The sequence below is a fragment of the Sebastes umbrosus genome, chromosome 24, assembly GCF_015220745.1.
Source record: "Sebastes umbrosus isolate fSebUmb1 chromosome 24, fSebUmb1.pri, whole genome shotgun sequence".
In the NCBI taxonomy this organism is placed as follows: Eukaryota; Metazoa; Chordata; class Actinopteri; order Perciformes; family Sebastidae; genus Sebastes; species Sebastes umbrosus.
This window is the reverse complement of record NC_051292.1, coordinates 9653281-9674167: the sequence shown is the minus strand read 5'-3', so window position 1 is coordinate 9674167 and position 20887 is coordinate 9653281. Positions and strand designations below refer to the sequence as shown.

The window sequence follows — 20887 nt, the reverse complement described above, 5'->3', positions numbered from 1 at the left end:
GGCTACTTCTCATCCTCCTTCTCCTTCTCATCTTCCTACTCCTCCTTCTCCTCGTTCTCCTCCTCCTTATCTTTCTTATCTTCCTACTCCTCCTATACTTCTCCTTCTCCTCCTTATCTTCCATCTCCTCCTTCTCCTCCTTCTACTCCTCCTCATCTTCCTACTCCTCCTTCTCCTCCTTCTACTCCTCCTTATCCTCCTACTCCTCATCCTCCTTATCTTCCTTCTCCTCCTCATCTTCCTACTCCTCCTTCTCCTCCTTCTACTCCTCCTTATCCTCCTACTCCTCATCCTCCTTATCTTCCTTCTCCTCCTTATCTTCCTACTCCTCCTTCTCCTCCTTCTTTCCTCCCCCTTCTCCTCCTTATCTTCCTTCTCCTCCTTATTATCTTGCCTCTCCTCCTCCTTTCCTCCTCCTTCTCCTCCTGATTTCTTCCTTCTCCGACTTCTCCTCTTCATTCTCCTTCTCCTCCTGATCTTCCTACTCCTCCTTCTCCTCCTTCTTTCCTCCCCTTTATCCTCCTTATCTTCCTTCTCCTCCTTATCTTCCTACTCCTCCTTCTCCTCCTTCTTTCCTCCCCCTTCTCCTCCTTATCTTCCTTCTCCTCCTTATTATCTTCCCTCTCCTCCTCCTTTCCTCCTTCTTCTCCTCCTGATTTCTTCCTTCTCCACCTTCTCCTCTTCATCCTCCTTCTCCTCCTTCATCTCCTCCTCGTTCTCATATTTCTCCTCCTTTTCCTCCTCCTGATCCTTCTTCTCCTCCTCCTTTTTTTTCTCCTTATCCTCCCCCTCCTTCGTTTCCTCCTTCTTCTTCTCCTCCTTCTCCTCCTTATCTTCTTTCTCCTCCTTTTCCTCCTCCTGATCCTCCTTCTTGTCCTCCTCATCCTCCTCCTCCTTCATTTCCTCCTTCTCCTCATCTTCCTTCTCCTCCTTTTCCTCCTCATCCTTTCCTCCTTCTCCTCGTCTTCCTCGTCCTCCTCCTTCTCCTCTTCCTCCTCCTCCTCCTTCTCTGTCTCTGTGCTGCAGAGAGATCCCCCTCTCTCCACATCTGTCCTAGTGGCCCCGTTGACCTCGTCCCGTTCTATACATTCATACAGATGTACACTGTAAAATCATTGTGAGACAAATCAGTGGCTTCTTCATCATCTGAGTAGCAGATGAAACTCCGTCCCAACAGAGCCAGTTTAACTCTCCTCACACACGGTGGCAGCTGATATACTGATACCGTTCACTCTGCTCCGTAAACTCTTCAGCCTGTTTTAAAGCCAGAGAGTCGTGTTTAGCTGTTTGTCTGTGTCTGTCAATCAGCTGAGTGCAGCAGTGTGGTAGACTGGCGGGGATGCTGAGGGAAAGAGATTAAATATAGTCTGTAAAAACTGCCTTTTATCTGATGTTTTGGCTTCCCTCAGTAGGGATACCCGTTTGTGTGTGTACGTGATTGACAGTGTGGGGTCTTGAAATTTTCAAGTCAGTATTTCACCACAAAAGTGGTCTATTAATATTTGATGGGTGAAGAAAAGAGTCTCTGTGAAGAGAGATTTCAAGTTTGAAGGGAGGTGGGAGAGCAGGAAAACATTTTAGAGCTGGGATGCAGGAAGAAATGACATTAAATCTGATCATATAATCCAATGCATCCCATATTAAACAACAAAATAATCTACAGTACTAGAGGACAGTAGTTGTATATACAGCATATAATCAGTTTAGTACATAGCAGAGAGCCGGTGGTGCTGTTTGTCCACTGGAAGAGTGGCGCCATCCACAGTTTAAGACTTTGAACAGCACTTTTCTTCCACAATAAATAGTAATAAACTGTACTGCACATGACGACAAATTAAAGTTAAAAGCAAATTAAAGCGTCTTTGTAAGATCAAAACAGCTTCAACGCTCCTTGATGTAGATTCTCCAATTGTTATTACAATTCAAAGCGCTAAAGGCTCTTCTTATAAGAATTAAAAAAAAGATGTGGGAGCCTTTATTTGCCTACACAGAGATGAGACCACATTTTATCTTAGCTACTTGTTCATTTTTTGTTTTGACCAGAAGGGTGACCCATAAGCGCTTTAATATCATTTTAATTTTGTGTGTGAAAAAGCAATAAACAAAGTGCATAAAAAATTCAAAGTGTTTTACGGGTGACTGATAAGACAGTTCAGATATAAACAGTAAAGCAATTGGGAACAGAAAAACAAATGATTGAAGAGAAATAATAAAAAGAGAAAATGAAATAAATAAATGCAATAAAACATTTAAAACAAGACAAAAAAAATATAAATTAAATAATGGTAGAAATCACTTTAATCAAAAGTTTAAAAATGTCAAAAGTAGTTGGCTGACAGTAGTTTATATTTAAAGATATAAAAAAATGTCAACATTAATTAAACATTATTATTATTGTTATTATTATTATTATTTATTTAATCTTTATTTTGTCAGGCAGTCTCATTGAGATTAATATCTGTTTTACTAATGTATCACTTTAAAAAAAACTTAAACTCAAAACTTAAACTTAAACTTAAAAACTGAAAAAATTAAATAAAATAAAAAACTCTTAAAAAAAACTTAAACGTAACGTTTTATTTCTTCTAATACGTGTAATCCCTAAGGGTGCCCAGGGTGTCCTGAAAGGCACCACCAAATAACATGTATTATTATTATTATTATTATATACAAATATGTATAAATGATTTGTAGTGAGAGGAGCCTAAAGGTCCAGTGTGTATCATTTTGGTGGATCTATTAGCAGAAATGGAATATAATATTAATAACAATTTTTCTTTAGTGTATAACCTAGAGTGAGCCATTTATATCTACATAGGGAGCAGGTCCTTTTCACAGCGTTAGCCACCATGTTTCTACAGTAGACCAGAACAAACAAACCAAACACTGGCTCTAGAGAGAGACATTCACGTTTTTATGTTTTTTTGTTTTTGCGTCGGTTGTTTCTTGCAATCTGCAACCTCACCGCAAGATGCCGCCAAATCCTACACACTGCACCTTTAAACATGCAGAATGGTCCTTTTAAGACAACATTATCAACAAGCCAAAAACACGCCTCAACTCATCCTCCAGTGCAGAGGACACGCTGTCTCTGCCTGAGTGGAATCCTTCAGTATTACGTCATGCTGTTATAACAGCGAGGAGCGAGGAGCGAGGAGGACCCACATTGTCTTTGTTGGGGAAATATGTCTCTTGATGAAAGGGATGTGGTGCGGTGCAGGGTAATACACGTGTAGAGCTCAGTTTGACATTCATGTAGGTAGGTAGGTAGGTAGGTATGTACATAGGTATGTAGGTAGATAGATATATAGATAGATAGATAGATAGATAGATAGATAGATAGGTAGATAGGTAGATAGGTAGTTGGGTGGATAGTTAGTTAATTAGTTCACCTCAGTAGAAATTTGTCTTTGGCTTCTCCAAATCCAGCAAAGGTACATATAATACACACTTCCTGCCACTGAGAAACATGGTCACACCAATGAAAGCAGAAAAAAAAGCTTGCATTGTCATTGAGAAGAAGTAATCAGAAGAGTTTCCAGTGTTGCTAATGATGTCAGCTACTGTGTTGTGTTTTTTATAGCAGCGACCGAGGGGGGAAATGACTGAAAGAGAATGGAAACTGATGAGAAGCCAAGCTGCTCCAAAAGTGGACCGCCTGAGCCAAAAGAGAGAAGGACGGTCGACTTCAAATACATGGTGAGTGATGGAACTTGCTTCATATGCTGTACCTTTGCTTCCACGCTGCTGCTTATCAGCATCATCTACTGGTTGGATAGAGCAACAGCAGCAATGTAGGCTGCTGTGAGATACAGGGTTTATTGTTTGGCATCAAATATACGCTCAAGGCATGGATGAAACATTTAACAAAATAAATCACCTGAGACTAAGAGAGCTAGAGAGCATCGAGAAGCTTTTACTGACGTGCCTCTAGAAATAGACAAAAAGCAGGTGATGTGCTGTGATGAATATGTGATCATATAAACACATGCATGCAAATCAATAATGTTCCTGATGTAAGCCAGTCCACTGTAACTTCACCCTCAGGTTGTGATCTGTCACAAGCTCTCCAACTCACTTCCCCACAGTTTATGGCTTATAGTTTATGAAAAGTGCAAAATCATGGTGTGTGTGTGTGTGCAGAAAGTAGGATTTTGCTATTACAGTAATAATAGATAAATAATAGAAATTAAAACCGCATATATTTTACCATATTTTGCATTCAAACTACAGGAATATAAGAAATATAAAAATTTAAATAAATTAAATAAAAGAAAAGAAAAAGTCATGCAGGCTTAAATTAAAGTTGCATACACACATTTAAATAACAAAAACAATACACATGCAGGCGCACACACACAGTGCAGAGTCAGCCAGCGTCCACGTTCTCATGACTCTGGTTTATAAGTAGCTGTGCCTTTGTATGTGTGTAAATATGTGTCTGTGTACCGGATATTCAGTCAGGTCTAACAAGCTGCACGGTGTTTATCCTAATTGGGGAAAATGTCAGTGTGACCTTTTTGGTTTACTCATCAATCCATGTGCTCAAACTAATAGAGTGAAACAAAAACACGTTGAAGAATAACAGAAGACTTTTTATTAGGAAGTGGTGATGAAGACTGCTTTTAGATTTCTTTATTGTTTATGATATGTGTCTGAAAAAAGTATGTCGGTTTACTTTAAAGCTCTATAACATCGTTTGCACTTAAAGCTGCAGTGGGTAGATATGGAGCAAATATGACTTTAAAAAGTTATTTTTATAAAACGGTCACTATATCCTGACAGTTGTGCATGAGACAGGTAATATGAAATCTCCGGTGCTCCTAACGGCATCTGTAAGATTTCACAGACCGGAGGAAAACAAGCAGTAAGAGCTGATCTGAGGTCTGCTGTCCAGTTTCCGTCTATGAGAGCCGGCTGTTCAAATATGAGTCAATATTATGTTACGTTAATGCCTATTTCTCGTCTCAAATGCTTTTAGAAACATCTTGTAGTGTACTGTTTAGCTGTAAAGTGAGAAAGTTAGTGAACCTTATTTTCATAATATTACGACTTTTTTCTCTTAAACTTATGACTTTATTCTCATAATATTACTTTTTTTTCTCTTAAACTTATGACCTATGACCTTGAACCTTAATATTTGTACATATTGTACAAAACAAGACACTCTATCAACTGTTAACTTGCATATCATCATCATCATCATCATCATCATCATCATTATCATCATCATCATCATCCTCATCATCATCATCATCATCATCATCATTATCATCATCATCATCATCCTCATCATCCTCCTGTAGAAGGTAACCCACGCGTTGGGAAACTCTCGCGAGAGGTTGAAGGTTAGGTACTTTTGCAAGATTCGCAATTTACGGGTTACCTTCTGGACACCACTCCCCCTCAGAGTGTGAGCATCGTGTTTTCCTGCAGTGGGAGGAGGCTCCAGCTCCTCTTCACAGAGGGACCTATTGGTTCTCCAATAACCAGTCCGACAGCCGAAACTTTCCACAGCAGACAAACTGGGAGAGACACGGAGGAGAACCACGCGCCCACCAGGTGAGTCTCACCTGAGATTAAATCCTATTAAACATCACCATAGACCTTCAAAAAGGGCGTCACGTGCTGTAATTGATTAATTGAATTTAAAGAGTTGTGTCTGTGCATGTTTGTGTAACTCTTGTCACTGCTAATGCCCACAGATATTAACATGTCATTTGAATATTGTGGTAACACAGAAAGGAACATGAATGTCACTGATAAAGGAATATTGTAAGAATATCATGAGGCTGGAAAAAATGCAATGAAAATGCATACACTGTATGATAGATAATTCCAAATTAGAGATAACAATGTAAAGCCAGCAAACACTTTTTAATATTATAGGAAACTGTTCATTATAATATCAATTAGTTCCAAAAAGGGTCCCTTATTACAGTAATTTTAGATAAATAATAATAATATAAATAATCATTAATACTTTCAGTACTGCAAAATGTCCCTTTTGAAGTATTACAATAATATTAGATAAATAATAGAAATTAAAACAGCATATATTTTACCATGTTTTGTATAAAAACTACAGGAATATAAGAAATATCGAACTTTTATTACTATTTATCTTTATTTATTATACTTTTAGTACCACAAAATTTCCCTTTTTGAAGTATTAAAGTAATATTAGATAAATAATAGAAATTAAAACTGCATATATTTGACCATATTTTGTATAGAAACTACAAGAATATAAGAAATATCAAACTTTTATTACTAGTTATTTTTATTTATTATACTTTCAGTACCACAAAATGTCCCTTTTGAAGTATTACAATAATAATAGATAAATAATAGAAATTAAAACAGCATATATTTTACCATATTTTGGATAAAAAATACAGGAATGTAAGAAATATCAAGCTTTTAAACCCTACGTGGTCCATCCACATATGTGTCTTCATTTATTTGCATATTTAGATGCCTTATCAGAAGTTCATCTTCATCATTTTTAGTTTGGTGACCTTGTGCCTTTCCAACGTATCTCCTCTGAACTCGAACCTGAGCAGAAGTCTAATTGGCAGGTGGAAAGGTGTTAGATTCCCTCAGAAGACAAAACGTGTACAAACGTGATAAAAATTTATGCAAATTTCATAGTTTGAATTGAAGCCATATTATTGAGAGAGCAGCAGTGAATCCCTTTGTTCAATGAAGTGAGGTGTCATGTAAAAAGCTGTAGGTTATGATTAAACGGCTATGAAAACTTCCTGCAGGTGCAAATCTTGTTTGACAGAGACTCTACGAGGGGGGAATGGCCTCAGTTGCCTTGTTGAAACTTGAAAGGACAAAACCACTATTTACCCATCATTCGCCTCCAGAAGTCTAACATAGAAATACACATTTTTTTAAATCAATATTGACTTTACTGCAAGTAGCATCAGGGTTAAAACCCTGCACATGGCAACCGTTTACACTAGTTCAACATTTTCATGCTGCCAGCGCAGAGCTAAAATAAAGCCTGTGTGGAGTGATTTTCCAAAGACTTGTACGCATTCATACAGTCAACCCCAGCTGTCCGAACACGAACACACAGCAAAAAGAGACAACTGGGGAAACTATGGGAAATATGAGCCGTCACTACAATAGTACAATCAGTAAGAAGCCTCGTTATGATCCACTTATATTACAATTATATTAATTATATTATAGTTATGAAGAAATCAGTCAGACTGTTAGATTAATGTGTTGTTTAACTCCCTGTTTACTGGATCTCGGCACCTGTCTGTGTGTGCATTTTGACCCTGGCACGAGCAAGACGCAGGGCCTGCCTGAGGACTTATGTCTGTAGCCTCCAGTACCTTCTCATTTCACTACTGAGGTGTTAAATCTGTAGCCTCCAGTACCTCCTCATTTCACTACTGAGGTGTTACATCTGTAGCCTCCAGTACCTCCTCATTTCACTACTGAGGTGTTACATCTGTAGCCTCCAGTACCTCCTCATTTCACTACTGAGGTGTTACATCTGTAGCCTCCAGTACCTCCTCATTTCACTACTGAGGAGTTAAATCTGTAGCCTCCAGTACCTCCTCATTTCACTACTGAGGAGTTAAATCTGTAGCCTCCAGTACCTCCTCATTTCACTACTGAGGTGTTACATCTGTAGCCTCCAGTACCTCCTCATTTCACTACTGAGGAGTTAAATCTGTAGCCTCCAGTACCTCCTCATTTCACTACTGAGGAGTTACATCTGTAGCCTCCAGTACCTCCTCATTTCACTACTGAGGTGTTACATCTGTAGCCTCCAGTACCTCCTCATTTCACTACTGAGGTGTTATATCTGTAGCCTCCAGTACCTCCTCATTTCACTACTGAGGTGTTACATCTGTAGCCTCCAGTACCTCCTCATTTCACTACTGAGGAGTTACATCTGTAGCCTCCAGTACCTCCTCATTTCACTACTGAGGAGTTACATCTGTAGCCTCCAGTACCTCCTCATTTCACTACTGAGGTGTTATATCTGTAGCCTCCAGTACCTCCTCATTTCACTACTGAGGAGTTATATCTGTAGCCTCCAGTACCTCCTCATTTCACTACTTAGGTGTTACATCTGTAGCCTCCAGTACCTCCTCATTTCACTACAGAAACCATAATAAGGTGGCAGCCGGCTGGAGAAGATCACTAGATAACAACCTACTTGCTGTTGGCTATATCGTACGTTATTTCCAGTAAATATCACAATATAAAACGTGTGTTTTCTGTTTAAAAAGTAGGTTTATAACCTGTTTTTGCGGACATAACAGCATGTGTATGCGTCCGTGCGAGCCTGTGTGCATCAGTGACAGTATGTATACACCTCTCTGTCAGTTTATTACTTTCATGAAACATGGTAATGTTAAATATACACTTCATAAAGCCCGGTTGCCCGTCCGCCCCTAACACTCTGGCGCCGACCCTGCCAGCAACAAACAGCCTGCAGCCTGCAGGGTTTACCAGCCCTGATGCAAGACCACCATACTACGGTACAGTTTCAAGGCGAGTGATAGCATTGCTAACAGAAAATACAGCCAGTTATTACTAGAGAGCAGCTGAGATGTGACTTTGACAAATACCAGTACACAAGCTTGTATTTTGAAAATTCGACTTCAGGTCGACGGCGGCAGCGAAGCCAGAGTCTGTCTGTGGTGGACCGCTTGCTGCCGGAGGCCCCGCTGGAGTCTGAGCTGAAGGAGTCTGAGCTGAACCTACGTGCCGTAAATTGTTTTGTCTGATTTTATGGGGAATCGGACCCGATTACAAGCATTCGTTTGGAAAATTCAGGTACTTCACTTGAAATTTGCTTATGAAGACTTGACTTGATTTGATACTAATCAGTGGTCAAACCAGCCCAGCCTGTACACTGGAGGAGTCAGTCTGAATGATACCATCGCACTGAGCTGTGGGGCTCTTATATTATCTGTTCCCCTTCGTGGTGACATCAAAGCTGCTCTGTCACTCTTAAAGGACAGCCTGGCAGAAAGGGTTAACCACTGACTGCTCCACTTCTCTTAGACTCCGCACAGACAGCTGTTTGTCATTCCCATATCTCCTCCACCCTCTGAAAAGGCCACGGAGAGATGAGGAAACATGGGATTTATGAAAGGCTCCTCTGTGCAGGTGCATCGGAAAAGACAAGACGGGAAAGAAAAGAAACATGTTTTCTGTGTTTACACAGCTTGCAGGGGTCTTGACATAACCAGGGGGTTGCATTAATCAAGACGTTTCCTCTGTGTACCTAACTGTATAAGCCTTAATGGATATTTGTTGAATATTTGAATAATTTTGTTTGTACATTTGTGTTTTTTGCAGGATCCAGATGACAATGCACCGCCATTCAGCAAGCTGCAACCTGCATTGATTCCCAAAGCTGAGGTTAACTACAGAGGAAAAAGGAACATTTATCTCAGATATATATGATGATTTTGTCGCCCAGCTGAATACCACACTCTAAAATCAGATTAAAACTGGACTTAAATTAGTAGTTTCAGTGTATCTGCACTTGTGTTTTATATCTAGGGTCATAACTAGATATAAAGTGCAAAGTTATCTCCAATAAACGCAGCACAAAAGTGCTCAAACATGACCGCCACTATGGAAGCGGCAGACATCTCCGTCGTAGCAGTCTACTTCATCCTGGTGTTGGCGATCGGTTTCTTTGCCATGAGGAAAGCCAATAAGAACACAGTGAGCGGCTACTTCCTCGCCGGTCGCTCCATGAATTGGGCGGCTGTGGGAGCGTCTTTATTCGTCAGCAACATAGGAAGCGAGCATTTCATTGGACTAGCTGGATCAGGTGCTGCTAGCGGGCTCAGCGTGGCCGCGTGGGAGTTAAACGCTCTCTTGTTGCTCCAGTTGTTGGGCTGGATATTCATCCCGGTGTATATCCACTCCGGAGTCTACACCATGCCGGAGTACCTGTCCAAGCGGTTCGGCGGGAACCGACTGAAAGTGTATTTTGCAGCGTTATCCCTCATCCTGTACATCTTCACCAAGCTGTCCGTTGATCTCTACTCCGGGGCTTTGTTCATTCAGGAGTCCTTAGGGTGGAATATGTATTTGTCAATCATCCTCCTCATCGCCATGACAGCTTTGCTGACAGTCACTGGAGGTCTGGTCACTGTCATCTACACGGATACGGTCCAGGCGTTCCTCATGATCGCCGGAGCACTCTGCCTCTCGGGCATCAGCATCTACAAAGTGGGAGGATTTGAAGGTCTTTATCGATCTCCTTTATGCATGAACCATTAATCAATTAAACCGCTATTTGATCTGCATACTGTGCTAAACCATGTCCTGCCATGTCATTTTAAGGGGTGTGGACCAAGTACATGCAGGCTTCTCCAAACATCACCGCCATCTTGCTGTCTTCACCCAACCTGACGTATTCTGAGTCCTGCCACCTCCACCTCCACCCGAAGCCAGATGCTCTGAAGATGCTCCGAGGCCCGAGGGATCCAGACCTGCCTTGGCCCGGTTTCTTACTGGGCCAGACTCCTGCCTCGATTTGGTACTTTGACTTCCTAACTGGTTCCATGTAGTGCTCATATACGTCTGTGTGTGTCCAAAAGAATCTGAACCCACCAGTGTCCTTGCTATAGACGAATCCAAGGAAGTACTGGGAGTAATGAAGTCGCAATTACTGCGGCGGCGGCGTCTCCCTACAATACCTGCATGTTAGAATGCAAGCTGCTAAGAAGTGTACAAATTTCTACTTTTACTTTCTATGTAATGTCACTTTTGACAACGATGTGTAGGAGTTCGGGAAGAACCTGAGCAGTTCTCAGCTGCCTAGCCTGAAGCGTGTTTTATGATTGCTGCATCTGCGAGGGTCGCAAGTAGCCAAAGTGATGTCACGCCATCAGACACAGCCCTTCGCCAGGGTTCCGTGCACCGGGTTTTCACTTCTCCGTGCACATCCAAATTTTTCTAACTACGCGGACGCGGATGAACGAAGAAAATGGAGAACCTTGAGGAGCTTTGAGGATGCTGGTTTGCTGCGAGGAGAAACCTGCACGGAGAATAAAAGATTCAAACGTTTCCTCATCGCGATGCCATGTCAGCTCATGTCTGTGCGACTAACCTTGTGGAAAGTATAACCAAGGCTTAAGATGCTGAAACAAGTAATACCAGTTAACACTGCTTAGGTAACAATAGCTAACAAAGTTAAGTCTCGCGGATACATTTAGTAAATTATGGTCCCATTTAGAGTCAAACAGACCATAAAGTAGGGAATGCTTTAGGGCGTGGCTACCTTGTGATTGACAGGTCGTAATCACGGCGTTGTCCGTGTTTTCGACTTAGATCTGAAACCCTTTCACAGTGTGTTTTCAGTTCATGAAAGTTAATTGCATTTTGGTTGCCTAATATTCAGCGTTCGGTTGTACTTAGCTCCACCCTCTCGTGTCACTTCTGGTTGCAAAAAAACAAAATTCCGAATTCGAGGCTTCAAAACGGCAGCCCACAAACCAATGGGTGACGTGACGGTGACTCCGTCCACTTCTTATATACAGTCAATGAGCGGAACATGTCAATGTCGCCACATTCGTCTATAACATTCGTCTTTGTAGAGAACTATTTGTTAACTCTACGGTTCCTCTCTGTGTGTTCCAGGTACTGGTGTGCAGATCAAGTGATTGTACAGCGGGTTCTGGCAGCGAAGAACATCGCCCACGCCAAAGGTTCTACTATCATGGCTGGCTCTCTGAAAATCCTCCCCATGTTTATCATCGTCATCCCAGGTAGAATCATTCATTGCTTTTTGAGTACACCCTAAAATCATGACTGTGAGCTCACTAAATAACTGATTTATTGATCGTCATGATTTCCAGGGATGATTTCCAGGATCTTCTTCGCTGATGAGTTGGCGTGCATCAGCCCGGAGCACTGCGTGGAAGTGTGCGGTTCCGCGTCCGGCTGTAGCAACGTGGCTTACCCGCGGCTCGTCATGGCGGTGATGCCCGTCGGTCTCCGCGGCCTAATGATGGCCGTCATGATCGCGGCTCTGATGAGCGACTTGGACTCCATCTTCAACTCCGCGAGCACCATATTCACGTTGGACATTTACAAGATGTTTCGGAAGCAGGTGTCGTCCAGGGAGCTGGTGATAGTCGGCAGGTTGTTTGTGGTCTTCATGGTGATCGTCAGCATCGCGTGGGTGCCGGTCATCATCGAGATGCAGGGCGGCCAGATGTTCTATTACATCCAAGAAGTAACAGATTACCTGACTCCACCCATAGCTGCTCTCTTCTTGCTCGGCGTCCTGTGGCGTCGCTGCAACGAGACGGGCGCCTTCTGGGGCGGGGTGGTGGGGTTCGTCCTCGGAGCGGCGCGTCTGATTTTGGCGCTCGTTTACCGCGAGCCCCGCTGCGACCAGCCTGACGAGCGGCCGTCTTTCATCAAAGATGTTCATTTCATGTATGTGGCGGCCGTCTTGTTTTGGGTGTCGGCTTTGGTGACTGTGGTCGTGAGTCTCTGCACTCCTCCGCCCACAAAAGAACAAATCAGAACCACGACCCTGTGGGGGTTAAACGAGAGAAAGAGACTAAAAGAGCAGGAAAAAGAGAAAGCTGGAGAGGAGATAAATGCTTTGAAGCCTCTAAACCACGCGATCCTGAATGGAAACAGTTTGCTCGGTAAAGAAAAGTGTCAAGAGCAGTCAGACAATGGTGGTGCTATCCCAACCAGTGACAAAGAATCACACCCGATTGCTGATCCTAAAATGGTAGAAGAGGAAGAGGAAGGCTTCCTTGGAGGAGGAGGAGTGGAGGGTGGGAGGTGTATGAAGGCTTTAGAGTGTTTCTGTGGCTTCCGGGGGAAGCCGTCCGAAGCTCAGGTCATCACAGTCCAGCAGCAGGAGAAGATCGTGGACGAGCTTCTCCACGAACCTCGACGAGCCAGAATCCTCCTGAATACAGCGCTTGTGACGATTTGCTCCGTTGGGATCTTTCTCTATATCTATTTCTCCGTATAGGCTCGTTTAATTCCAAGCAGTTGGACACGTCCGTCCACAAACTACAAGCAGGAATGGTCTGCAGGTAAGCTACTTTCTCTTAATTAAAAAAGAGCACGGTGAACAGGAAAACTGCGGAGGTTTGTTTTTCTAATAGAACGAATTGGTACTTTGTTGTATGATATAAAATGTATTTTCTACACTATAAATTTCTATATATGGTGATAACTGTTAGGGGTTCAGTATGCTTCAAACAAACTAATTCGTACGTGTGTCGACTTGTGATATTTGCACATCAGTTTATTAATACGGAAGCCCTAAACGGACATGATTCAAACTTTTTTTTTTTTCTTGTCTCGAGTAAACAAGCTTTTTTATCTTGACATAACAAGATAATGAACTCGTTATCATGAGAAAACCAAATGTTGTTTTCTCTTATTACTTATAATATTTGTGTCAAATCAGCCTATGGTGAAAGTATTCAAAGGGCTTTTATAAATTACAAAGGAAATACCACAAAATTGTGACCAAAAATTTTTGAATCATGTCTGTTTAGGGCTTCCTTGGATTAAAGCACATTAATTGGCATTTTCTTCAGCAAATTTTTCTTGAAAACTGCGCAACGTAAGGGATAATGTACAGCGAGACACACACTTTTTATGACGATGTCTTTTGATCAATTTCACTGTATCATAACTTCCACTGAAGGAAATAAAGTATCCCTCTTTTTATAGGGGACTATCGGGATTCCCCGATTTTTTTAATATTTTGTACTACACAACGTCACCTGTCGTATCTCCATTTGCTGTGTGGGATGTGTACATACACTAGGCGCTATATAACACCATTGTGTAACGCCTGTTTTAGAGTTTTCAGGAGAATGGGTCATTAATGGAAATGTATAAATGATCCCATTATGTTTTGCTTTTTCTTCTCAGTCTTTTATATTGAAAGGGTAGTAGAGTAAGGCCATGTTATTATAACATGATACATACTATATATACTCAATGTTTTTTTTATAAACGTAATTGGGAATTACGGTGTTATTGTGTTAATTTGTAAGAACTGATGTTGAGCCTGATTTCCAATGTGAAGGAGAGGGCTTGGGATGAGTTCCTCGCTCTCTCCTGGATGGATCCCGTGAATATATTGTTTAACACTGAATGAAGTTTATTCTATGAAAGACAAGCTGATTCAGTTCAGAGTGGTATTTCTCAATGTGGCTATTGTGAGGATTTTGATAAAGTTTCATTGGCTGTAACGTGCTTGTACAGGCGCATTGTGGGATAACTTGGCTACAAAAAGTCATTTTTGAGGAAATAAATAAAAAAATGCTCTTGCTAGCCTATTCTTGCATGGTACTGAACTTGATACCACTCATCGCTCGGCTATCTCTTAATCGAAAGAAAACATCAAACCGGTTGCTCTGATCTACAGACAATGGCTGTTCTCAGTTACACACTGTATAAACACACCCACCCTGTTCCGTAGGTTGATTCAGGCTGAAATTTCTCAACATCTATAAAATGGATCGGAACACATTTTGGCACAGACGTTGGCCCTTCCCAGCAGCCCGTTCTCATTCCCACCGACACTTTGTCACGGCCGTCGGCGTTCGATACCGCCACACAAGGCAGTCTTTAGTGCCGGTATTAAACGCAAGTGCTTGCATACTTACACGCTAAACTAAAATGGTGAATATGGTTAATTTTATACCTGCTAAACATCCACATGTTAGCATTATCATTGGGACCATTATGCCCTCAGTTTGTAATGCTGACTTTTCTTTTGTTAAACTTTTCCAAAATGCAAATGTCGGATCGTTATCGATGCCGTCTTATCTGTTTGTCTTTCAGGGAAGCGTCATGCCCTCTGGGGCTTCAGCTATTTACAAAAGGATGAGGCAGCATTGGGGGAACACGACTCATACATCAGAAAACATAAAAATGTCAGTCAGGTATTCTTTATTACCGTAGAGATTGCTTAATTCTGATAGGCCTTATTATTTATTTACTTATTATTTCCCATAGTATAGCTGCATGTATGTAGTTATTCCCTGGAAATGTACATATAAACTGTAAAACAATTAAATGTGAAAGTAGAACTTCTGCCTGAGGGCAGGGACGTATAATGACCCAGCAGGTTATACGTGGTATGTGGTATGTGAAGCACACGTCTTATCCTCCAGTAAAAAGACATAACAAGGAAACATGCCTCCAGTCAGAGAGTTAAGATGACATTAAAAACAGACTCTGCCGCAGTGGAAAGTTACAGACTGGAAGTGGAAAGTTACTGGGTAGACACACACCGCACTGTTTTTTTTTTCTTTTCTTTCTTTCTTCTGGTGTCTTCAAGTTCATAATCCTCAATACAGGCTGCTGAAGAAAGTGATAGGAAAAGTGAATACAGGTGCCAAAGTAATGGAAGCACTTTTTTACGATAAGTAATGAGAAAGTAAGTTAAAATATTTGGAAAATATGATGTGCAAAAGTATGTAAAATCAGAGCACAAAGTTTGTAGAAGCTGAAACAGTGTGCCAACATTTTGTTACTAACATCATTAACACTGGCACACATTCACAATATCAGGACCCTCATACTGACGTGGTGCTTTTGGATGTCAGCGAATAGACAGTCCTGAGGGAGTTCATTAATTTGAGAATTTTTTATGGAACTGTGTAAGCTGCATTGTGTCTCCAAACCCCCCAAAGACTGGCACCACATAAACAAGTTGCACAACCGCAGTTTGACAATGGGACATTCTGTCCCACCCATGAAATTTCAAATAATCCATGCACAAAATACTAAAACACGCACTTGTTTTGTACTTTTCCTGAGACAAAATGTATATGTAGTTTAGAAAAATTGGATCCAAAATATTATTTAAAACACCAAATAGCTCTCGAGAGCATTTTCCTCGTCCCACCTTCTTGATGACCAAATTGCATGTCAATTTGTACAGTTAAAATAAGTTTTAAATCTACTTTTTTGGTATGATTTTGTTGATATATGTCTCTTGTATTTGTTAAAACAATATGTTTAATCATTAACATGTTTTAAATAACAGTAATTATGCATTGAAGTTGTGTACTGAAACCTATTTAGGCTGGCACAGGAAGAGAAAAAACAGTGAGTCACATGACACACAGGAAATGACATCATCGAGCCATGTGCTAATACCATGGGTAAGTCCTCTCTTCTATTATTCAGATTTTTCCAATCTCTTCAGCCTTGATGATGTGTGTCACTCTAACCAACTCATATTATCAGAATAAGAAAAAAATATTCTTTCTTTATTTATATATCTGAGTTTGTCCATAACCTTGACAGTAACATTACGTTAAACTTTTGAATTATTCATAATTGAATTAAATGAGTATTCAATGTGAATGTGACTTTTTTTACTTGATTGTAAAGGATTTATTAAACAATATTAATCTAAAATATACTTTTCAGGTTCAGTAGAGTATTGGTAACAGGGTTGCACCAAGCATAGCACACAACAAATAAAACATCTCATGAAAAGTGCACCTTTGATGCCTGAGCTGCAGAAATCAAATTATTTGATGGTTTATTAGCTATTTTTCTTAAATACATAACAGAAAATGATAAATTAAATGCCTAAATTGTCCTCCAATTCTGGAGTGACCCCAATATTGTATTACAACATTGAATTTCCAAAGGCACGTCCCCGTACTGTGCTAAAATATCACACCAGCACAGGCAAGCAACCATACAGGATGTAGAGAATGATGAGCTGCATAAATACTAACCTGCTATTCAACAGCAGCTACAATTTGACCACTGAATTAACTTCCTGTGTGTGTGTGAGGGAGGGAGAGAGTATAAAATTAGCGACCCAATCGGAGCTGACAATAAACCACAGAAAACACATATATGTGTTTGTGGGTCGCAGTTTAAAACCTACGACATGCATTCATAGAATGTTTAATATTGGTGGACCACCGACCCCCAAACAATATGGTAAACCAGTCGTTGGCATCAAAAAACATCTTGGCAAACAGTGTGAGTTGTGGGAAGTGCATCAGAAAAAAACGCCAGCACAACTTCCACTGGTGGAGTTCCCCTTTAATATGCACTTCTTATGAATTCATGGGAAAATAATGATGTTAAGGAAATAATAGAAAGCGAAGAGGTGGTTTAGTTCGCAGTTCAGTTCCTGCTTGAAGCCTTTGTTGCATGACATCACCCCCTCTCTCCATGTGTTTACAGGCTGTCGATACTATCAAGTTGCATCTTCCATCTGCTGTGCATATTATTTACAGAGATGATACTGTTCAGCGGTGCAATGGCCCTATGCCAAACACATATGATTGCAAAAACAACACGTGTCACGTATTCTTTGAACTGGTTCTGAGAATATATCAAACACAACACTGAGGGCAAAGGAAAGCAACACTGTGGAAACTGTTGTTATTCATTTCCACCACAAGTGGGAAGCCTTTCTCCAAACCCACGCCGCAACCAGTTGACATGTGGAGAGAGATCCTGACATGAACAGGGAGTTCCCATTCATAAACTGCACTGTGCTGAGCTATAGATAGCTGTTTGCATGCTATAAAGGGCTGAGGAGTGTGAGGTTAGAAAGTTCCCCCACATGACACATTCAATATTTGTTAAAAATCTATGACGAGAGCAATGAGTTAAAAAAGAAACACACACTGACGTGGTTTACTTCAGGGCCAAGAATGGAGGATGCAACCGTCTTTCAGTGTCCTTTATGAAAAATCACGTAAAACTTTCAGAATAAAATGAGTCAAAATGCATGCAGTTTTTACAAATGACTGAGATAGCCAGCATGCACCAACCACAGAAACAACAATGGAATATAAGGGAACAAATAACAACAACTTAAAGGACCCATATCATGCTCCTTTTCAGGTTCACACTTGTGTTTTATGTTTCTACTAGAACATGTTAACATGCTGTAATGTTAAAAAAAACAGTATATTTTCTTCATACCGTCTGCCTGAATATGCCTGTATTTTCCCTCCGTCTGAAACGCTCGCATTTTAACAAAATTTCAAAGGAACTGCATTGCTAGGCAACAGTTTGGGTCCATGTTTACTTCCTGTCAGCTCATGTCATTCACACAGGCTTCGTCCGAAATCACATATGCACTACAATATGTGTACTATTGTTCAACATATACTTTTGTGTGAATAAAGAGTAGTTTTGTATATTTTCGGAGGCACTGAGCTTTATTTTACGTCGTCACTTCCTGAGAGCCTCCTTGTCGGTCGGAGACATGTAACTATGGTAACCCGTGCCAACCTCATGACCAAAACGATGATTTGTGAGAATCAAAGTCTGAGTTCATTTAAAAATATATTGTATATCACTGTACAAATATATATGACACAAAGATGTTCACTGTACAAAGATAGATGACACAAAGATATTCACTGTACAAAGATAGATGACACAAAGATATTCACTGTACAAAGATAGATGACACAAAGATACTCACTGTACAAAGATATCCCAGGTCGTATCTAGCCATGTATTGATTTTAAATTAAACTATTTATTAAATAAACTTATGGCAAAAAGAACTCTGAAATAACAAAACACGTCAATCACTTGACTCAAATCATGTGAATCTAGTTAATCAACTCAACTTCTGTCATCTTCACTATCATCATATTTTATCATATAGGGGCCTACTGCAGGAAGGTCCACTACATCATATTTATATTTATATTTATGATTTGGGACATCTGAATCCGTGTATGAGTCCGACCCTCTGGAGGTAACGTCATATCTCATCGCCACAGTTTCATAATGAACTGATAATATTTCGACATTTCTCCGGGTGGGGTCGGTCGGCAGCCGCCCAGTCTGTCCGGAAGATTCAACTCGGCGGGTGGAAGGATCCTCATTGGACCGCTCTTGCTGCATTTCCTCCGTGCGGTGCGCGGACCTCGCCACTTTCCAGAGGGGGTATGAGATGATAAGTTGAAAAGGTGTTTTAATGATACCAGTATATTTATTTATCATGTAAATATATTTAACTTGCACTGTCAGTGATATAGGTCAGTAAGTTAAGTGTTGTTCTTGATCCCATTTAAGGGTCAACCATAGACCTTTGCATGACCCAGGCTTTGGGCCCCCCTGGCCTTGGGCCCGGGGACAGCTGTACCCTTTGCCCCCGCCTGACGGTGGTCATGCCTGCACTGCCTGCAACCACCTCTCCTAACCACTGGTGAACTTTAAACTTTAAACTTACTTTACACTACATCCCATATACCATTTTATAGACTGCACATATTACATCTATTTATTGTGCACTACATTTTTTTATTGACGGACGATACACGCTATGTCAATTCACTATGTCCATTCACTATGTATATTCTGTATATCTATTTATTGTTTTATAATCTTTTTGTACACCTGTACCTCTGTATCTGTGCTTTGCTGCTTTGACACCTGAATTTCCCCCCGGTGATTAATAAAGGTTCATCTTATCTTATCTTATTTTATGAAATAGCTTGAATATAAAGTATTTTGAATGGAGTTTGGAGTACAATGTATAGTGTGCAGACTGATACAGGAATATCATATAAAATATTTATATTTATATGAAAAATTGATGAAACTTTCAAGAGGCAAGTGAAAATGGAAAAGAGACAACTGAGAATCTATACTCGTGGCGATATCGCGAGAAACTGCAAGTCTCGCGGTTTTTGGATTAATAACATTTGGTCAAGGTAGGCAGTGTTAGCCAGAGGCGAACCGGAAGTAAGGAAATTATTATTATTATTATTTATTTTTTTATTATTTTTATTGAAGATAATTAATTTACAAGCATTAAGGCATTATAATCTAAACACAATACTTCTAACATACAAGGCACAATTGGATAGGAAAGATAACTTAAATTATAAAAAATAATAATATAATAAAAATAAAAGAGGGGGTAGAAAATAATTAAAGGAACAAAGAAGAAATGCATAAATAAATAATATTAAGACTGCACTCTTCCATAGTAGGTCTAGGGGTCATCATCATATATGTTCAGTTCTTCATAAGCTCTGAGGAGACACTTTAAGTTGATATTGAAATATTTATTTTATTTTTATATAAAGGACTGTGAAATTTTAAGCATATGGTAAAAGACTACATGCACCAGATATCAGTTCAAATTGACTAGTCTTTGAGTTTTGAACGCTTGTGGAGTCACATTTGCACAGATGCAGAGAAGGCGATCGGCTGCAACCTTCCCTCCCTCCAGGAGCTGTACACTTCAAGGACCTTGAGGAGGGCAGGAGAGATTGTGGCTGACCCCTCCCATCCCGGACACCATCTCTTCCAGACTCTGCCATCTGGCAGGAGGATAAGGTCCATCAGGACCAAAACCTCACGCCATAGAGACAGTTTTTTCCCATGGCAGTGGGGCTCTCCAACAGCCCCTCCGCCCACATGTGACTGTCTCTCCCTCCCTCACTCACACACACACACACACACACTCTAAGCACTGGATCTGCTCCAAAGGACCTACGTTACTCTTACAACAAATGGCTCTAAAGAGGGCCTTTCACGTTTTCGCGTCGACCACAGTAGCTCTTCAACTAATTGGAGATGCTTCAGTTGGTTGCATACTCCTCACCTCACCGCTAGATACTGCCAGATCCTACACATTGGACCTTTTAAACGCCTATTTCGTCTATACACACACACACACACACACACACACACACACACACACACACACACACACACACACTACCATCCCCCTACGGTATCCCTCTCTCTCTCCCTCTGGTACCTGATTGTTTGCACTATCTGTTTATATCATGTTTATTTTTGTTTATAGCTTATTTTGTATATTGTATATTGGTATATTGTATACTTTTATTCTAACGTTTTTATCTATTCTTTTG

General features: G+C 40.6%; 1 protein-coding gene across 3 annotated transcripts; it reads left to right on the top strand.

Annotated features, from left to right (window-relative positions):
* Positions 1 to 5361: 5361 nt before the first annotated feature.
* Positions 5362 to 17053, top strand: LOC119483336 (sodium/myo-inositol cotransporter-like). 3 transcript variants are annotated; one of them, XR_005205650.1, is made up of 6 exons: positions 5362 to 5562; positions 9343 to 10246; positions 10345 to 10540; positions 11644 to 11771; positions 11862 to 13067; positions 14839 to 17053. XR_005205650.1 is itself a non-coding variant. In XM_037761351.1 (5 exons), exons 2-5 carry the CDS (start codon positions 9613 to 9615, stop codon positions 13001 to 13003), a joined length of 2100 nt encoding a protein of 699 aa, XP_037617279.1. In that variant the 5' UTR covers positions 5362 to 5562; positions 9343 to 9612; the 3' UTR covers positions 13004 to 13413. The 3 variants fall into 3 exon arrangements, 1 of the variants encoding a protein (XP_037617279.1); XR_005205651.1 differs by lacking the exon at positions 14839 to 17053 and adding an exon at positions 14474 to 14829; XM_037761351.1 differs by lacking the exon at positions 14839 to 17053 and having other exon boundaries at positions 11862 to 13413.
* Positions 17054 to 20887: the final 3834 nt, after the last annotated feature.

Bases quoted from the DNA above. Each gene is read 5' to 3' on its own strand.
- LOC119483336 (XM_037761351.1), top strand. From the start codon at position 9,613: ATGACCGCCACTATGGAAGCGGCAGACATCTCCGTCGTAGCAGTCTAC. The intron at 10,541-11,643 runs GTACTTTGACTT...TGTGTGTTCCAG, and splicing joins CAGACTCCTGCCTCGATTTG to GTACTGGTGTGCAGATCAAG. The intron at 11,772-11,861 runs GTAGAATCATTC...CATGATTTCCAG, and splicing joins GTTTATCATCGTCATCCCAG to GGATGATTTCCAGGATCTTC.